Source organism: Gobio gobio (assembly GCF_949357685.1).
Source record: "Gobio gobio genome assembly, chromosome: 12".
Classification (NCBI taxonomy): Eukaryota; Metazoa; Chordata; class Actinopteri; order Cypriniformes; family Gobionidae; genus Gobio; species Gobio gobio.
Genome location: NC_137105.1, coordinates 23,645,292 through 23,663,947, shown reverse-complemented (window position 1 = coordinate 23,663,947; position 18,656 = coordinate 23,645,292). Strand labels below are relative to the sequence as shown.

The following is an 18,656-nucleotide window of genomic DNA, read 5'->3' as shown; positions in this document are numbered from 1 at the left end:
TTTGTGTTGTAAGCGTGACAGCGTTGAGAACCCCAGTGCCTGAGATCAGATTCACAGTAGTGGCATTTCTCCATCTTCATTCCGAAAATATGCATTTATGTGATTTAAAGCTGCAGTCCGTATGTTTTTGGATTACAATCAACGAAACAATTGAATGATTAATAATAATAATCAATAATCAGTATATCGACTTATCACACAATATATGGACCTTACCACGGTAAGTTTTGATGACGCAATATATTGCCCATTGTGTTTAGATGCGTATTTGTTTACATAAATGAATTTGAGAAATATTTTAGCCTATCGTGCTGCCTCTGTCATCTAGTCTGCTCTTTGTGTCTGAGGCAGGGCTCAGGGAGCTCCTCCACAAACAGAACAGACAAGGAAACTGAGCCCATGAGATTACCTGCATCTGTCCTTCATTAGATCAAGGCATATATTTGTGTAAAACATTTTGCCAGCAGTTGTCAGAAGATAAAAGATATCTTTGTCATAGTATCCTTTCAATGTTTAAGGTGATTTCCAGTGACTAGCGTCAGCGCTGTTCAATGCATTGAATCAATGCCATTGATCTCTATGATGTAAAAAAAAATCATCTTCAGCGTTACCCAGGTGATGTGTTGATCGATTGAGCCTTTTAAAGCAGCGCTCAAACTTAAATTAATTTCGACACCTGAATTAAGTTCAACACTTATAAATGAATCAGCATTTAAGCATATTATGAACAATTTAATGATGACTCACTCATAAAGACAGTCCTCTGTCGCCATATGCTGGCGTAACAATGTAATTGTACTGAATGACAGCCCATCTAGTGAGCACAGAGACGTGCCAGTGCTGATACTTCTGAAATTTCAGCACTTTTGGAAAGCCTCTTGTCCAGTCATATTCGAGAGTCAGAACTAACTTTTATAAATATAAAAATAGCCCAATAAGCTTATTTATAAAGCAAAAAAAAAATAGTAATAATTATTATTATTATAATATGATGATGATATCGCATATCGTGATATTGAACCACTCAAAATCACTGCAAGGGAAATTCCTTTACCGCGACAGCCCTACTCATATAAGTTATTACTGCAACACTCCACATCTCTCTCTCACCTCTCTCTGTCTTTTTGTCTGTCTCTCTCTCTCTCTCTCTCTCTCTCTTCCTAAAATATAAAATTTTCCTCAGTCTCTGCAGGCTCTGCTGTCTTTTTTCATCTGCCCTTTCTTCTCTTCATTTCTCTTGCATCTCTTTTCTCATCTCTTATTACAATCGTTCTCTTAATAAAGCAGTTCACTTGTCTTCTGCAGAAACTCAATATTCTCAATTCTCGTTTTGTCTCCATCCCTCACATCTTATACTCTCCACTGTTCTTCTCCTATCTCTTCTTGCCTTTCTCCTCTCTTCTTATCTTGTCACCTCACGTATCTCATTCACTAACGTGTGTAACCCATGATTCCATATAAATTATTTTGGCTGAAAATAGGGTGTCAAAGTATTAACATTTCAGAAGTAAATACTAATACCACAAAAATTTCTCAATTCTTTATACTAATTTATATGCAACAGAAAAACTTAACTCAATTCTTAATTAAACAAGTTTTCAAGTAATTAATTATTAAAGAAACTATAATAAAATGAAAACAAAGACAGAGCACAACCAATCGAATGATTTTGTATGCTTCCATGTGAAATTTAGTTTTTCAGCCTAGATCAAGTTTAATCGATTATGATTATTCCAATCATAGAAAATCACACAGAAAGAATGAATCAGTTATCAGACAAAATAATAATAATGCATAATCTTTGTTGGCTTCTGTGTGTTGGCAAACAGTGGTTCGTTTTGCAAGTTACATTTGGTGTCATCGACACTTTGCAACTTTATTACAGTTTTTCTAAATTGTTTTCTCAATCGTTTTCTCTCACAACACTAAACGCATCCAAATCCTCAAACTACATTCACAAAACCCCTGACTCTTCTGGCAAAATCAAACAATTGCCTCAAAACTATTTCACCTTCTTTCATTAGACACTACATCAAAAAAATTGAGAATACAGCATCCAGAACATGAGGTTACAGAAACAAAAATGTATATTGCATGCAGTAAAAACATTTTTTGCAGTTATGTAAAGTATAGTAATCAAAAGCTAGATATGGTGAATATATATTGTATACTGTGTACTGCAAGTACAGTATTGAATATTGTATGATAATGAACACTTCAACACTTTTACTGTAAAAATACAGCAGTCTAAATGCAAAAGGTCAAATAAAACACTAAATGAAAAGTATGTTACAGTACTCTAAACTCAAAGTTGTGCAACTGCAAAATCAAGGTCAGTGAGAGATTGATTCTGCCTCATCATCATGTCTTTGTGCTAGCTCCAGCCTGAGTCAAGTCAAGTCTTTATTTTTAAAGTGCTTTTATACAGTACAGATTGTTTGATGAAAATGATGATCAGTGATGCAAATTCTGCTATACATTTCGGCTGCACAGCAACAACAGAAAATAGTGTGATTGTTTAGCTGAAGTCAGTTCAGTGTGGATTCAGTTCCGTTGTAAAGATCATTCATTATTAAATTAGTTTTTCATCTATAAAGCAGGTCTGCCATCTCTTACACATACTCTTCCTCATCTCCCTCTCAGACGGTTTCCCTCTATTGCTGGTATCAACATTCAGTGCACCTATGTCACCTGTGTCACCGTTTGTACAGTTGTACAGATGCTTAATCACATCATTAGAAATAAGTGTGAACAATTTTGAGTTGTTGTGTGTAAACGATGACAACAGTGTTTTAGTTGTGTAACTTTTGCCTCTTGTGTTTAGTGTTTTGTGACTCAAATGTATCACAGTGTGAAATGTGTTTTAGTGAGTGAGAATGTTTAGAGTTTAGCAAAAAAGAGTGCATGAGATTTGCAAACACTGTCTAAATGCATGAACTTGTTTAAGGTTTTGCAGAAAGAGTGCTTTATTTAAAATTGGTTTAGGCTATTAAGAATTTGGTTCAGAGAATGGGGGTTAGTGTTTTAGCAATTCAAACTGTAAGATTCAGATTTAAGTAGCTTTATAAGCATAATGCAGTGATTTACATTGCAAAAGCATTTTAAAGTAAGGTTAGTCCATGCAGGTTTTTTTTTTTTTTTTTTTTTTTTTTTTTTGTCACACAATGAGCTTTTTACAATAGATTTCCTGCAACATAGGCTCATTGGAAAAACATGCCTCTAACTACATTTTTCAAAACTGTACCTATACATAAAATACACTGCAGTTTCCAGTTGAAATAAACACTAATGGCAGTAAAACAGCAACTACTTCTATTCCTTTTCACACAAATTATGACTACAGAGGTAGATTATTGATTAATAATTTTTATTTTTGTGCAGTTGCACAATACTATGTTATGATTTGTAAACAATTATATTTTGATTTTTGCATTACATAACCAGCTCCATATGTATGGCTTCTCTGACATAGTAAACTTGCTCTGTAGCTCACCTGGTACAGTGTTGCACTTGCAATGCGGAGCGCTCGGGTACAAGAGCACAAAGACCTCGAAAAGCAAATGCATGTCTATCTGACGTTTGCTTTTTACAATAGTTAGGTTTATGTTAGGGTTTAGTATAAGTGTTGTTATTTTCAAACTTGATAGAGCATTTATCTTTTTAACGCCACTTATCCGACATAACATTTCCGAACTGCCACAATACATACAACAACCACCGTAATAAAACTTTTCCAGATTTGCGTTTATCTGTTTTGGATGTAACTGAACATGCTTTTAGCGCCACTTACTGGACATTATGAAACGTGCAAGAAGCAACAAAATATCATACAGAACAGCAAAATGCCACCGTCAAGTTTTTCCAATGAGCCTGGTTTGAATTTCCTGTGATCAACATTCTGTACCTTCAGTAAATCCTGTGGAGAGCTTTGGGTTCATGTTTGCAGTAAGCTGCTGTTGTTGTGTTCTTTATGGGCATTCTTGAGCTGTAAATGAGAGGATATGGGCTGAACCCGAGTTAACGCCACTGACAGCCTGCAGGTGGTTTTGCTTAAGGGCAAGAAAGCCATAAATTATACCTGGCAGATGTAAACAAATATAAAAGATATGGAAAGAGAGCTTTGTTGATTAGCAGAAGAGTGAAACGACAAGAGACATACTCGTAGGTAGGCCTGTCACGATAACAAATTTTGCTGGACGATAAATTGGCCAAGAAATTGTTGCGATAAACGATAATATTGTCGTTCTGAGACCATTTTCATCTAAAATAATGATAATTGCATAATAATGCAGATACACCTTTTCAAAGACCAATACACTTTTATTTCTAAAGACTATTTAATACTGAAAACGGAAAGCATTTTAAATATCCACAATAAATGAACAAAACAACCAAAACAAAAAAAGCAATGGACTCTCAGTCTGTTAATAAACAAATGCACTTGAATAAACAGCTGGGAAAACTGCAACGGATGATTGTGTTTTAGGTAGTGCTGGGAATCAATAAAAAAAAAAAAACTAATTAATCACATTTTTTTCTGTAATTAATCACGATTAATACGTTTTTAATGTTTTGATATTGTAATAATTTCAGTTACTCTCCAAATTAATGTAGAAAACAATTTATTGACAGCATTTTTTAAATATGTGTTATATTGTCAATATGTTGTTTTTATGAATGAAGGCCAGTATCACTGATACTAATGTCTCTATGAAACATTAATGACGTTACATTACAGTATAACTGAAAGCTACCAATTTCAACATTTATTAGGCTTTAAAAAAACATCTTTTAATTTATGTGAACTTAAAACAATCTTTACATAACCCCATTATAAAAATATTATTTTACATGTGCCTTCACTGTTAGACATATACAGGAATGTAATAGTTATCAAACACCTTTCTTAACGGCATAAATAATACATGAAATCTAGATTAATCATCATTAAAGCTACAATTTTCTCTGTTCCCGTTGTTCTTTGATGAACATTAATGACAGGCATCATCAATGCTACTGTCACTTTAAGATCGGCCGCGGATCTCACGCGCTGTCCCGTGCATCTCATTTCCTCACAACTCTTTAAGTTCATTTAAGACGTTATTTAACTAATTTAAAGGTCCCATGGCATGAAATTGTCATTTTATGAGGTTTTTCAACATTAATATGAGTTCCCCTAGCCTGAATATTGTCCCCAAGTGGCTAGAAATTTTGATGGGTGTAAACCTGAGTTCTGGCTGTCTTTCTCTGCCTTTGAGAAAATGACAGGCCAGACTAGCCAATCTTGAAGTCTCCTGTTATGAAGTCATAACAAGAACGGTTACCTCCCTTTCCTCCGCCCAGAGAATTTGGTACGCCCATGCAAGCGCTATATTTGTCCTCGAGAGATCATGGCTTGTGAATGCTGGCAGTTTCTCAGTGTTTGGATGTATAAATGAAAACAGAAGTCTTTTTTCAGTTCCTTCTGATCTGTGATCAGTGATTTCTGATGTGTAGCTAATTATTCAAGTTCACACAGAACTTTATTATTCGTGCACACGCTGCGGCTTCTCTCTCTCCCGACAGAACGGTGTTTTCGTGTTTTCTATCCTATGAGTCAGTGTTTTTGTACGTCCTCATCGCGTCTATCTGTTCTACAATGTGCATACAGTCATGAGTTTCTGCTCAACATCGGCAGACTCACATCTCTTTAGAGATAAACCTCACGCACGCCGAGGCTCGGGCTGCACTGGCCGGTCGGCCTTCAACATCACCGACCCCCAGTACTGCATCTGGCCCACAGCGGAGGCACCAAATGCGGCACGAGATTAAGCAGACGGGGGGTAAGCGTGAGGGTATCCGGCTAGGCTAGCCAGCTATCCCCACAATAAACTGGATTACATTTGACTACTGCTGTTGTATCTTTGTTTGCGCTGTGTACTCACTGACGCTTTTCATATGATAGGAAAATATCTAAAAATGATGCTATAATCGACACTTACTCGTAACTCGTTCATCTTGATAGTTGTAATGGTACATTGCATATGTTACAAAGTTGGTAGAATAAGGAGGAAGATGGGCTCGGCGTGACTGGGACTCGTGTTTATTCAGAACTCTCAGATACAAACAAAATAAACTCGCGCTGACAGACAGCGCTGTCACAAATCAGTAGTTACTATAAATAACTTTGTTAGCAATCTCTCCGTCTCTGGTCTGTGATGTCCAGTTCGCGAACGAATCATTCTTTTGAACCGGTTCTTATTAGTGAACCGAACCAGTTCACCAAATCGGACTGAATCGTTCTAAACGGTTCACGTCTCCAGTCAGCGCTGATCCATAATTTACTAGAGTTACTAACTTTCTGACATGAGTGACAGCCCCTCCGACTAGAAATAAACGAATAACCTGTAGTATATGCTAGTAACTACAACAGTTCACTGAACTGAGATGTGCTGAGAACTGATGAGAAGTGAACTCCGGTCCATCCGTCTCTCTGGCAGCAGGCTCGTGCCTGCTCGTGCCTGGTAGACCTCGTTAAACCACGCCCCCTCCGCTACAAGATTTGATACTCTTTCAAATGCAAAGATGTCAGCCAATCACAACAGTGGCCGTTTTTACTGAAGTCTCACAGCAGACACGCCTCTTGAAACAGGGCATTCAGCCACAGGGCAAACATCAGTATAGAAAAAATGCCTTTTATTTCTAAATTGTGACATTTTATGATGTAAAAATCATACTAACAATATAAGTACACTTCAGGAAACATTATAAAATAATAGAAAAATGCCATGCCATGGGACCTTTAAGACTCCTAATATGAGTATACTCAAAATTATCTGTGTTGTTGTTATTGTTTGTACATGAGCAAAAGAGAACTCGATGTGAGCAGGAGACGGACTGTACGTCGAGTGTGTGTGTGTGTGTGTGTGTGTCAGTGTCCCTCCATTAGCTGACATGAGACGCAGCCACACAAACACACACACACACAGACAGGACATTGACAAACGACACATTCTCTTGTCTTGTCGCGCTTAGAAGCATTTACATGTATAAGAGCGTGATCATATAATGTAATGCTCTGCAAAAATGGATATAAAAACAGACGCTGGAAATTATCACGGCCGGAAAAATTATCGAGCTCATTTTTTTTATTGTGCGATTAATTTATTTATTGACTATCGCGACAGGCCTACTCGTAGGTGTAAGAGTGTGTCATCCACTGGCAGTGCTGAGTGCTAGTCTGCTCACTGACACACAGCAGAGGTCCATCTAAGAGAGATGGAAAGGAAAAAAAGAGCGAGAGTTGCTGGTCTGGATGTTCCTTTCATAAACAGGGAAAAAGTGACCCAGCGAGTTTGTCTTGTGCTATCTTCCATTGAGGGACTTTTGGAGACATAACTGCAGATGAGCAGCTCCTGGCATAGCTAAGAACACTGAGATCCATGTGTTCTCACTTTTGGCACAGTTATTGAAATTCAGAGTGTTGCCAAAGCAGTGAAGAACATCAGTTAAATTAAAAACAATTTAAATAATTTCTTTGCTGATCTCAATCCAATACAAATCTAGATAACAGGAAGAATGGCTTTTATATACAAACACATTATCATCCCTTTATTTCTCTCTTTCAAACCCATGCACTGATTTTTTTTTTAGCCATCTTGATCACAAAAACAACAGTACAGACTGTCCTTAAAAAATCAACTTTAATTTCTGTCTATTTGGATGGAGTTTAAAGTGTGTGAGTGTTCGTTATTACACTGAGCACTTAATCTAGAATAAGGATTTATCCAATAAATGTGACTTTTCTGTATGTTTGTAGAGAACAGTTTACTATAGTAGTATTAATGCTATATTTGGTCACTTCATTTCATTAATATATTATCTGCAAGTAAAAAAAATGTAAACACTACAATTTTAAGATTTAAAGTACACTTCAAGTTCATATTTAACAAAATTAGGCGCACTTCTTCACAAGGGTCTTCTTGCTCTTTGTTTCACTGTGAGGGCCTTCTGGAAGAGGGATATAAGATCTTGAAGTTTCCTGATGGGAGTTTATTGTCCGTCAGACAGTTCAGCTGTTGTGCTGTTGATGGATCATGGGCAGAACTTCCGAGTTCAGTAAAATCGTGCACTGATGAACGGAAGAACACACTCACACACACACATTATCTGCTTGTGTCTCGAGCTGGATGGCGCCTTGCATGGCTGACACCGCCGTCGATGTATGAATGAGTGAGTGAATGGGTGAATATGAGGCAATATGTAAGGCGCTTTGGATGGCCATGGGTCTGTTGAAAGCGCTATATAAAATGCAGTCCATTTGCCATATAGTGCTTAAGTGAGTGAATTTCCTGCACCCGACAAAACAAGCTTGACAAAAAAAGAAAGTTAGTTTATACTTAATTATTTGTGGGGGGGGTTAGATAATCACTATGCAAAAAGAAATTCTTCCTCTGTGCTATATTATATATTTCATAACACTGTACCTGCAGATAATATCATTTTAATGTAATTAAAGGTTGCTAGACTACACTTTAATGCTTAAGTACACATGCTTTGCACTTTGTAATAATATCAAATTAAAAGTTTTACTTATCTTTTGTCTTAGTTTAAAAATGTACTACTTATTTTTAAGTGTACACTAATATACTAAAGCACATGTAAAGTACTTGTAAGGGGTTTAAGCGCATAATTTCCAAGGATCAGCATTCTCCCCTTAAAGTGATCGGGCAGACCAAACCGTAAGTGGTAGAGACAATCGGCCTGATGGTGGCACTACAGCGATCAATGTATGCAATGGCTCATAACTCCTAAACTGTTTGTTGCAGGTGATTTTTCCTAATCTCTCTCTGTCTTCATATCATAGATCATAAAGGATGGGCTGTGTGCAATGTAAGGACAAAGAGACTGCTAAGTTAACAGAGGACCGGGACACCAGCTTGTCTCAGAGCGGAGTAGGTTATCGATATGGCGTCGACCCCACACCACAGCATGACCCCAGCTTCAGTGGGGTCACTGGGGTCACTGCCATTCCCAACTACAACAACTTCAATGTCACTGGGGTCACGGCAGGCGTAACTGTCTTTGGAGGGTTCAACACATCAACACACCAAGGAACGCTCCGCACGCGAGGAGGGACAGGTATACACACTTCATTAGAATGAAAATGTGTCTGACACACTTTTCATACAATTCCACAACTGCCCAAACCTCATTGTTTGAGTCAATGTTGCTATTTCTATGTGCGCTCACACCAGATTTGACTAAATCATGCTTCATTCGAGCGTGAAATTCACTACACAACAGATGCAAATTCGCGTCGTGGGAGGGGCTTCTGCCAGCCAGCTCGTCTCGTTGCGAAATGGCTGACATGGATTGTTTTAAAATACGGCGAATAAGCTCAATTTGCCGGCTTTAACTAGCTTGTAGTCTCAATAGGGTGAATTCAGGGTGATTGGGACACTTTTTCCAAGTCATCTCAATGGCAAAAAGTGCCCCAATCACCCTGAAATCACCCTATGTATAGCTCAAATTGAGTAAAGAACGTTTTTTACAACTTACCAGATTGTCTGACTTCCTCACTCACTTTCTTCCAAGCAAGATCCTTTTTATTCCTGTTTCTATAAAGTATGAAGATGTATCGTACAGCTCCGGGTATTCACATATGATTTTGTCCTTGTTGTTGTCATTACTAGAGCAAGCTCCTGATTGGTTAACGCGGAGAAAATATCCGCCAAAGTTCCGATTTTTCAACTCAAACGCTCAATTCGCGCCATGTCATTTGCCCCACCTCATTTGCGCGAATCGCGCCGCAGAATGTCTATTTGCGTCTTTGCATTGACTTAACATGTAAATCACTCACGCAAAAACGCTTAATTCACATCTGGTGTGAACGCACCATTAGGCTGCTCAAATAAAGTGCAGTGTTTTCATCACACCGTAGTCTTTTTAGGGAAGTTAACATAGAAATTGCTTTGTTCTTATCAAAGTTACTCAATTATGGGCTCTCTATTGACATCTGTTGTTAAAATTTTTTGTCTGCCTCCGTAGTTGCCAAACTTCCTCTAAATGGGGAGGCTGCAGACCTGGAGCAGGCAGATATACGGCCCTGACAGTTTTACGCCCCTGTTGTTCCTGACGTGGCCAATAGGGGGATATACGGCAAAATAGCATCATTAAATCAAGGCTTGAAACTTACACAATAAGTTATAATGTCCATATACGTTGACGAATTGCGTGGTTTTTGTGAATTTAAATATAGATGTTGCATTAATAAATCAGATAGACAGTGTAACGGCTGTACGACTTGTGCGGACTTGAGCAAGCGTTAATAGCAGAGGAGAAAACCCGCGTAATTAAAACAAAATAAAGTTATTGTGTCACGAAATGTAGTTTTAAGAGTTTTTCAGGCAAGAATGTAGTTGTAGCTGCGACTAAGCTCAAGTCTGTGGCTTATTTATAAAGATAGCGCTTAATTTGATCTGACGTTTTTGGAGTTGTGAGATCCAGGCAATCTCTGGGTGCTCAGCGATCATTAACCCCCGCCGAGAGCAGTCTTACCTCGGCTAGTCTTTCTGACGATTGCCGCTGGCTCTGATGTCTCTGTAGTGTAGTGGTTAAACATGAGAATACCTAGTTGTCTTTTTCTTCTCAGATGGCTAAATGGCCCTTGGAATTTTAGAAAGGGGTGAATTGTGTATATTCACTTACGGTGAAAATAACTAGACTACAGTAGATCATATCCTCCTGGGACCCAGGAATAGACTTTTGTTCACTGTTGTGGACATTGCGCAACGCAAAATATTCATTAACTGGAAAATTGAGTAATCATTTTTCAAAAGTGATTTCCATCATTTGACTGATAAAAAAAAATTGTATTTACCTGCTTTAGAAACATTCCAGCAAACACTGCTTATAGTAATTAGAAGTAAAAATGTGAGACAGTCCCTTTTTAAAGCATTCGTTTGAAAACAAACTTGGAAAGAGATGTGAGGATTTAGGGAGAAAAGCGAGAGATTCTCAGTTCATTTCATTGAATCATTCATGTGATAAATCGTAAAGTAAATTGGGAGAGCGGAACACAAATGCGCAGTATGTTGTTTTTTGTTGTCTTCATATAGTTACTGTGGAATACAAAGAAAATAATCAGGAGGAAATGAATGCAGCGACTGAGAAGAGCTCTTGTTGCCATAGATATTCTTGTGATCATGTCACATTAAAATACCAAGCGTTACATTATTCTTCTTCTGATATCTGAAAATAAAATATGAAGAAAATTGACTGCCAATTCAGTCAAACTGATGGATAAGGATTATGTGTATTGCAACCTTATAATTTAAAATTATTCGTTTCAGTCTTTTTGAGTGGAACTTCCTCAAACTGGAATAATTCCCATAATTCAAAACACAGAAAGCTCATCAGGAAAAAGATAGATAGTGGAAAAAGTGGTTCTTTTAAAGAACTGTTCTATGGCCAAAAGAAATATAGGATGGGACACATCAAATACTTTATCAATGACTTTATCCTTTCAAATCTAGTGTGACCTCTGATTGGTTATGAGATGGCCAAGATGTATAAAGACCTTTTTAAAGATGGTTCATCGCTTATGGTGTATGGCCTCAGACTGCCAACTGTTGAATGTGAGCCCATTGAGGTTGATTGTTTTACATTCCTGTCTTACTGAGTATGTACTTAATGACAGATGTAAGGTTTGGGTTCCATCTAATGAAGGGCTTGGTTTGCTTGTGTCCCATTACTCTGGTTCTGTGTCATGACCAAAATTCTCAAATCTTGTGGGAATCATTTGAGGCAAAGTGAAATCAAAATGACAATAGTGAAGATGACTTTGCACTGCCAGACCAGGCAAAAGTTCCCCATCCCGATTCCACACAGCATTGTTTATAATATCCCATTGGGAGAGGTGTAGCTTTCGGCTCATCCCTCTAGACCAGACATCATTCTATTGTTTATCAGTGGACTGGTAGACCAAAATGGCTTTTTCTTTCTGTTGTTGTCCATTTCCAGGATAAAAAGTATGCTTTAATTTATTCTTAATCCTCATAGTGCTGATGTGTTCTCTCTCTCTCTCTCTCTCTCTCTCTCTCTCTCTCTCTCTCTCTCTCTCTCTCTCTCTCTCTCTCTCTCTCTCTCTCTCTCTCTCTCTCTCTCTCTCTCTCTCTCTCTCTCTCTCTCTCTCTCTCTCAGGTGTGACTCTATTTGTTGCTCTCTATGATTATGAGGCTCGTACCGAAGATGATCTTAGCTTCAGGAAAGGAGAGAAGTTTCAAATCATTAACAGCACGTAAGTCTAAAACCTGAACCATAAGCTATGTTCGGAATTAAATACCAGTTCATTACTTAAATGATTTAAACTGAATCATGTTAAAGTCCCTTAAGCCAGTTCACTCTCTATTTAAGTAACATCCCCAGGCAATAATTTTCAGCCATGCAAGAACAAATTCTACTGTATGCACTTGAATGGAGAAACACAGAAATCCACCCCAAAGCCCACCCCTAAACAAAACCATTTGTGGGGTCATAATATGTATGAATGAAATCATATGAATTTAAGTGTTACATTTAAAATGGTTATGAACTGCAATGAGAGTGTGTTGATTAAATAAATGTTTAGGCAGGTCCAGATAACATGCATACGCTTTATTGAAAAAAACAAACAGACGATTGGCTCTTTTAACTGTAAATTAGGACTTCTATTCCAACAGCCAGCTAATCGAGTGTAATTCATACGCATGTATACGGTATATTATCGCCCTCCTCTTTACACAAATTTGATATATGAAGTATGTTCAACTTTTTCCGCATACATGCAGAATACTCGTGTAGGGTAATGTATGCTATTACTACACTGTAATAAAAATCAGGTCTCCAATTAAAAAAGTTCTAGTGACTGATCACATCTAAAAAAATTTGTTGGCCAAATTTAATTTCTGTGAATTAAATTGCAGTGAATTTTTTTTACAGTTTATATAGCATATCTCCAATGCTTGTATCGTTGCAAAATGTCAATGTTTTATTGCCCAGTTCTAATCTGCTAAATGCAACTATAAGGCTTAAAGATATTAAGATATTATTAAAATCAACATCATGATTTTGTGTAAAGCTGCTTTTAAAACAAAATGTATTGTGAAAGTTGCTATACAAATAAAGTTGACTTGACTTGACTTGATAATTTCTTCCATTAAAGGGGTCCTATTATGCTTTTCCAGATTTTCAAATTTAGTTAGTGTGTAATGTTGCTGTTTGGGCATAAAAAATATCTACAAAGGTTACAAACCAACTAACCAATCACAGCACATTTCGTATTTCGGAAGAAATAGCTTAATCGAAATCGGCGTGTTCGAGGCAGACTGGGGATAGAGGTGCTGTAATAATGTAAAATATGCGAACAATCAATCAAGCATGAAAACATATTCTACAGCCTAAAAACAAAATCAAGACTTAAAAGGGCATAATAGGACCCCTTTAATAGATATAGAGTCGACTGGATTTACACATGTACAATGTTGTGTAAAATCTCTTAAACAGTTTCAAATAATGGTTTGCTACATTGTCACATGACTTTATTACAATGTATGTACCATGTAGGAAATAAATATTGTTTTTATTGGCACCCAATCAAGTAATAAGTTGTAATAGGGATGTAAAAAAATCATGGCTGAAATTACTTCTATTCAACACACTGGATATGAAAGGTCAAGTTGGGTGCATTGCATTGTGGAAAACTAGATTCATGTGCTCTGTTGTGTACTTCACATTAAAATAAATTGCACACTTTATATACTTTATAATGTACAAAATGGACATTTAGCACTTAGCCATACTGCATTCATACGTTATGGTTATATTAATGGTTATATTTACTTCATTGTTTTAATTCTACCTCCTTGAATTCAAAGGTAGGCATCAAGCAAGTTGGTAATGCTGGGTACACACTAAAGCCGGGGACACACCTAACGACTGTTTGGCCGATTATGAATGGAATTTGGCTGCTACGACTGATCAAGCTCAAATGCGCCAAATCAGGGACAGTTGCATTCAGTCTGTGTTTACAGTCGTTGTGAAAAATCATGCAGTGTGATGCAGTTAGAATTTAACCAGCTGTTGCCAGTCGTCCTCACAAAGATTTTATTAAACATGTTTAATATTTGCGACTGGCGCAGAAGGAGATGCGTTCCCTGTCAAACATAATTCTTGTAATTTTATCAAGCACAATCTTTTTGATGTTTCTTTTGTATCAATTCATAATTTAACATTGCACGTTAACTGTTTTAGGCTATTCCTTTTGTGCTGCACACGGAAAAAGTGAAACTGTATTCTGTAAAGATTCAGAATAAGCAGTGATTTCTCATTTTAAAAATAGAATAGAGGGAGTTTTTACACTGGCAGTTTAGTTCAGAACAGGGCATGGTTTGCATGAAAAATTGGTAATGTAAAAGCTGGGAGCGCACCAGGGTACCGAACCCGAGACTGCCTGGAGGAGGTGCTCTGAGTTCGGTTGCACTCGAACTGGGCCGCAATTCACGTGAACAGTGTGAGAAACACGGACTCGGATGCTCTTGTTCAGAAAAGTAACCTGTGCATTCATTTTAGCCGATTATAATGTATTTAGTTCAATAAAACACATGTTAAGGGATGATAGTGTTGATGATTTACCTTGGATACGAGCGAGAGCGAGCCTGCAGTGTATTTGCGCATTGCGAGTGCAATCAGGGCAACAAATGAATGGCAACCCACTGTCTCCTCACAAGTCCCTTTGCAAGCAAGCAGCAGAAAGCCGTCTTCATCCAACACACATCACATGCAGTAAACCCAAATGTAATTTACTCAGCTGTGCATAATAGCACCAAATTCCAAATAATAAGATATTGACCCGCATTTTCTATCATGCCCTGTGCATGTTTGTGATTATGTAAGATGCACGCAAATGCACCAGGGGTTCAATAGAATCAAGTTGACCAGCGCTGCGGGGTAAAACTATCACGCTCGGACTTGGACTGCAGCAAACGTGCCCAGTGTAAAAACGCCCTTTTCTTTTATTTCAACTTGGAGTCTAAAAAAAGTTAAACAGAAAAAAATGGTAGCTTATATAGGCTATATAAAGTCACTTGTTAATGTTAATCATTGATAGTCTAATGTTAAATTAAAAAGTCTAACGAATAAAAATAAAAAAAATCACAAAATATATCTAATATATCTGATTAAATATGATGCGGAAATACAGTTATTTGAATATCTCTTCAGTTCTCCAAAAGAGTTTGTGTTGCCAATCCCGTTAAATGGTTCTGGCAGCGGTGTACACTTACTGTAGACTGATAAAATGAAAATAAAAATATAAAAATAACATTTTGAATGACATCTATTTCAGAATAAATAAAGCAGTATTTTTTTTCGTTATAACCGGTAACTCTGGAAACAGAACAGAAAAATTGCTTTTTTGCTCATACGAACCAATTTGTTTTTAATTCCTTGCGAATAACAGTCTAGCCTACATTATTGCTTGATTTATAGGTTTAAAAAATAGCACAACAAAATTTTGTAATTAATGAATCAGGAAAAGCATAATGAAATGTGTCTGCTCAGACAATAACGGCAAAAAGAAAACTAAAAAAACAGGGCTTTATGATTTATGTTTAATGTTTCATTAAAGAAATAAAGAAATAAAAAACACCAGTGTTGTTGGCAGGGTTTTCCCTTTTTTCTTTTTTTTACTGCACAAATGGAACTGCAAATAAGTAGTGGCGGCTGTCTGTTGACATCCATGTTTGTTTCGGTATGTCACGTTGTGACTCACTTATCGTTAAGTGTGTTGTGTGGACTTAAAATCTGCTCCAGTCGAAGGGAACAGTCTTTAAGTGTGTTAAGTTCAGTCTTAGAATGTTTCAGCTAGTCGTGATTTTGGGTCGATTTCTCCCCTTCCGACAATCCTAGGTAAAGTCCCAATTATCTTAATGGTTCTACAGATTATTTTATCAGATTTTCCTGTGGTGTGAGGTGTGTTAAGAGTGACTGAATTTGCTCGGAAGAACGTCAATGGTGCCCCGATCACGAATCCTAAATATCCAACATGGGGGGGACCCCGAGGACAAGCGCGCACACGCGCTCTAGAGATTATCAAGTGAAACGAAACAATACCCAATCAGAAAGCAAGCTGATGACAGACTCACCTCCAACTCGCGCTGTAACATGTAAAGTCCATCTTCACACTGTCTACTCTCCATGACTTCATCTAAACATAGCCTATTCCTGTTACTTCGCTCTTGTGATGAATGAAATCTGACTCCTGCTGCGTTTGTCCCATGACTTTCGTTCGCCTCACTCACACTTTATTGATAAGACACGTTCAGTTTTTAATTGTAGTGTTTATTGTCTAACTGACAAAATTATTGTATTATTATGAAGATCCAAATGACGGTGGGGGCGGTGTAGGGAGTGGCCTCGTAGGGCAGCGAAGCAAGTGCATTCTGTGAGTTGTTGTCTTTCGTCCATATGAGACAAAAATCAATTTTCTAGAAGGCACCAAATTCAAAAATAATTTCACATTTCTACTACATAAATGACACAGTTTAAATACACATTAATCTTCCCAGTGCTGAAGTACCCCTTTAAGTTAGAAGCCTGTATTATTGCATTGTTTACATTGCCAAAATATTTTACAGTAGAGCACCATCTGCTGGCGGTAATGTAACCTACACTGCTTAGTGTAGGAGGTCTTCTCCAGCCATGCTATTACTATAATAATAGCGTGTGTGTGTGTGTGTGTGTGTGTGTGTGTGTGTGTGTGTGTGTGTGTGTGTGTGTGTGTGTGTGTGTGTGTGTGTGTGTGTGTGTGTGTGTGTGTGTGTGTGTGTGTGTGTGTGTGTGTGTGTGTGTGTGTGTGTGTGTGTGTGTGTGTGTGTGTGTGTGTGTGTGTGTGTGTGTGTGTGTGTGTGTGTGTGTGTGTGTGCGTGCGCGTGCGTGCGTGTCGCTGGGGAGGTGGACATAATGATTGAGAAAGATGAGAGAGGCTTTTCTTGGAAATTAAGTTTTGTGTGAAGAGCACAGGCTATTTGAGAGAGGAAGAGATTGGTTAGTGGAGAGGGGTATTACATGAAGGGCATGTTAAAGAGAGTAGGGCGTTATCGAATAAATGGGACATTCACAGAAGTACAGACCAGCTGTATAGGCAGATCGTTTTTCCACTCTGTTCCCACTGTGAAAGAGTGCGTGTTGTGGATGTGGTTGTTTACTTGTGGGGATTTTGCTTTGAACGTTTTGTAGGGGACAGATGTGAGGCAATGACAGATCCTGTACACTGTGATAGAGAGGCCATTGTAAATATTCAAGGAAAAGAGGAATGGTCTTTTCAAATACAAACAATCTCTCTCTACTTCAGAGCGATTTCTCTAGCACTCCAACTGAAAAGGCCAGCAGTGATCTCTTCCTTTCTTATGATGTTTCTATTTATTGATCCATCTAAGCAAAGGAAGAAAAGAAACATTAGTAATACCTGCCTCTGGCCTTTCGGTCTTTCACACAACAACCTGTTTCTGTTTGTGTGAAGAGATAGAAGTATAGTGTGTGTTGAGTTTGACATTGTAGTAAGACATGAATGACGGATGACTGAATAAATGCCTTAACAGATGGATGGTTAGATGGAAGAACAAACTGAAGACTGGATGATTTGGATAGATGAACAAGCAGATAAATGGTTGCTAGATGGATGGATGAATGAACGGACAGATTAATGAATGGATACATTGGATGAACAGATGGATGAACATATGGAAGAACAGATTCATGGACAAGTCTGCTAAAAAAAAAAAAATTGTTAGTCTCGCCATGACAAGAAAATAATCTGTGTGTATGTGTGTTTTCTCTGTCTTTGTCTCTTTATGTCAGTGAGGGTGATTGGTGGGACGCCCGCTCTCTCACTACAGGAGGAACCGGCTACATTCCCAGCAATTACGTCGCCCCTGTGGACTCAATCCAGGCTGAGGAGTAAGTGTGTGTGTGTGCGTGTGTGTGCGCGTGTGTGTGCGCGTGTGCGTGCGCGTGTGCGTGCGCGTGCGTGTGTGTGTGTGTGTGTCTGTGTGCGCGCGTGTGTGTGTGAGTGTGTGTGTGTGTGAGAGAGAGAGAGAGAGAGAGAGAGAGGGGGAGAAATACACTTGATCTGAACAAACCGGCTGTGTTAAGGGTGGGGGTAAAGTGATGTCATTGTGATGACTCCTACTTTAACCTAGAGTCCCCTCAGTAGGATGCTTGACAAACCTCAGCTCACTGTAAATAAATCCAGAGACAGTTGCAGTACAGGGTGGTGCTTTAATGTTATTGCTAGGCAACATTTGTGTTGTTGTTGTTGTTTGAGACAAAATACACTTCCCAAAAACTGGCCCATGTAATACCATTGTATCAAGCTCAACCGTATCTGAAGCATAAAGGCAGGGCTTTTTAGGCATAGGTGAACTAGGTGGTTTTCAAGGGCACCACCTGCTGAATTGGGCACCAGTAAGCGTCTCAATCAAACCCTCAATTTTAGCTAAAATTCACCACATGCTAAGAACATTTGAGTAGTAAAATTATTTAGAAAGACGACAATAAGAAATCCAAGTATTTAGTGTATGAAGTTATATTTATAAAAAATGAATGACACCAACAAGTGTTGGGTTGGTATATATCAG

General features: G+C 38.0%; 1 protein-coding gene across 6 annotated transcripts in view; it reads left to right on the top strand.

The window, feature by feature from the left end:
• Positions 1-18,656, top strand: part of fynb (FYN proto-oncogene, Src family tyrosine kinase b) — a 116,877-nt gene that overhangs the window by 69,930 nt on the left and 28,291 nt on the right. For all 6 annotated transcript variants that reach the window (XM_079831500.1, XM_079831498.1, XM_079831503.1 and 3 more), the window contains 3 exons: positions 8,846-9,120; positions 12,184-12,280; positions 17,878-17,976. In XM_079831500.1, coding sequence (XP_079687626.1) covers positions 8,856-9,120; positions 12,184-12,280; positions 17,878-17,976 — 461 coding nt within the window. In that variant the 5' untranslated portion in view covers positions 8,846-8,855. The remainder of the gene's footprint in view (positions 1-8,845; positions 9,121-12,183; positions 12,281-17,877; positions 17,977-18,656) is intronic.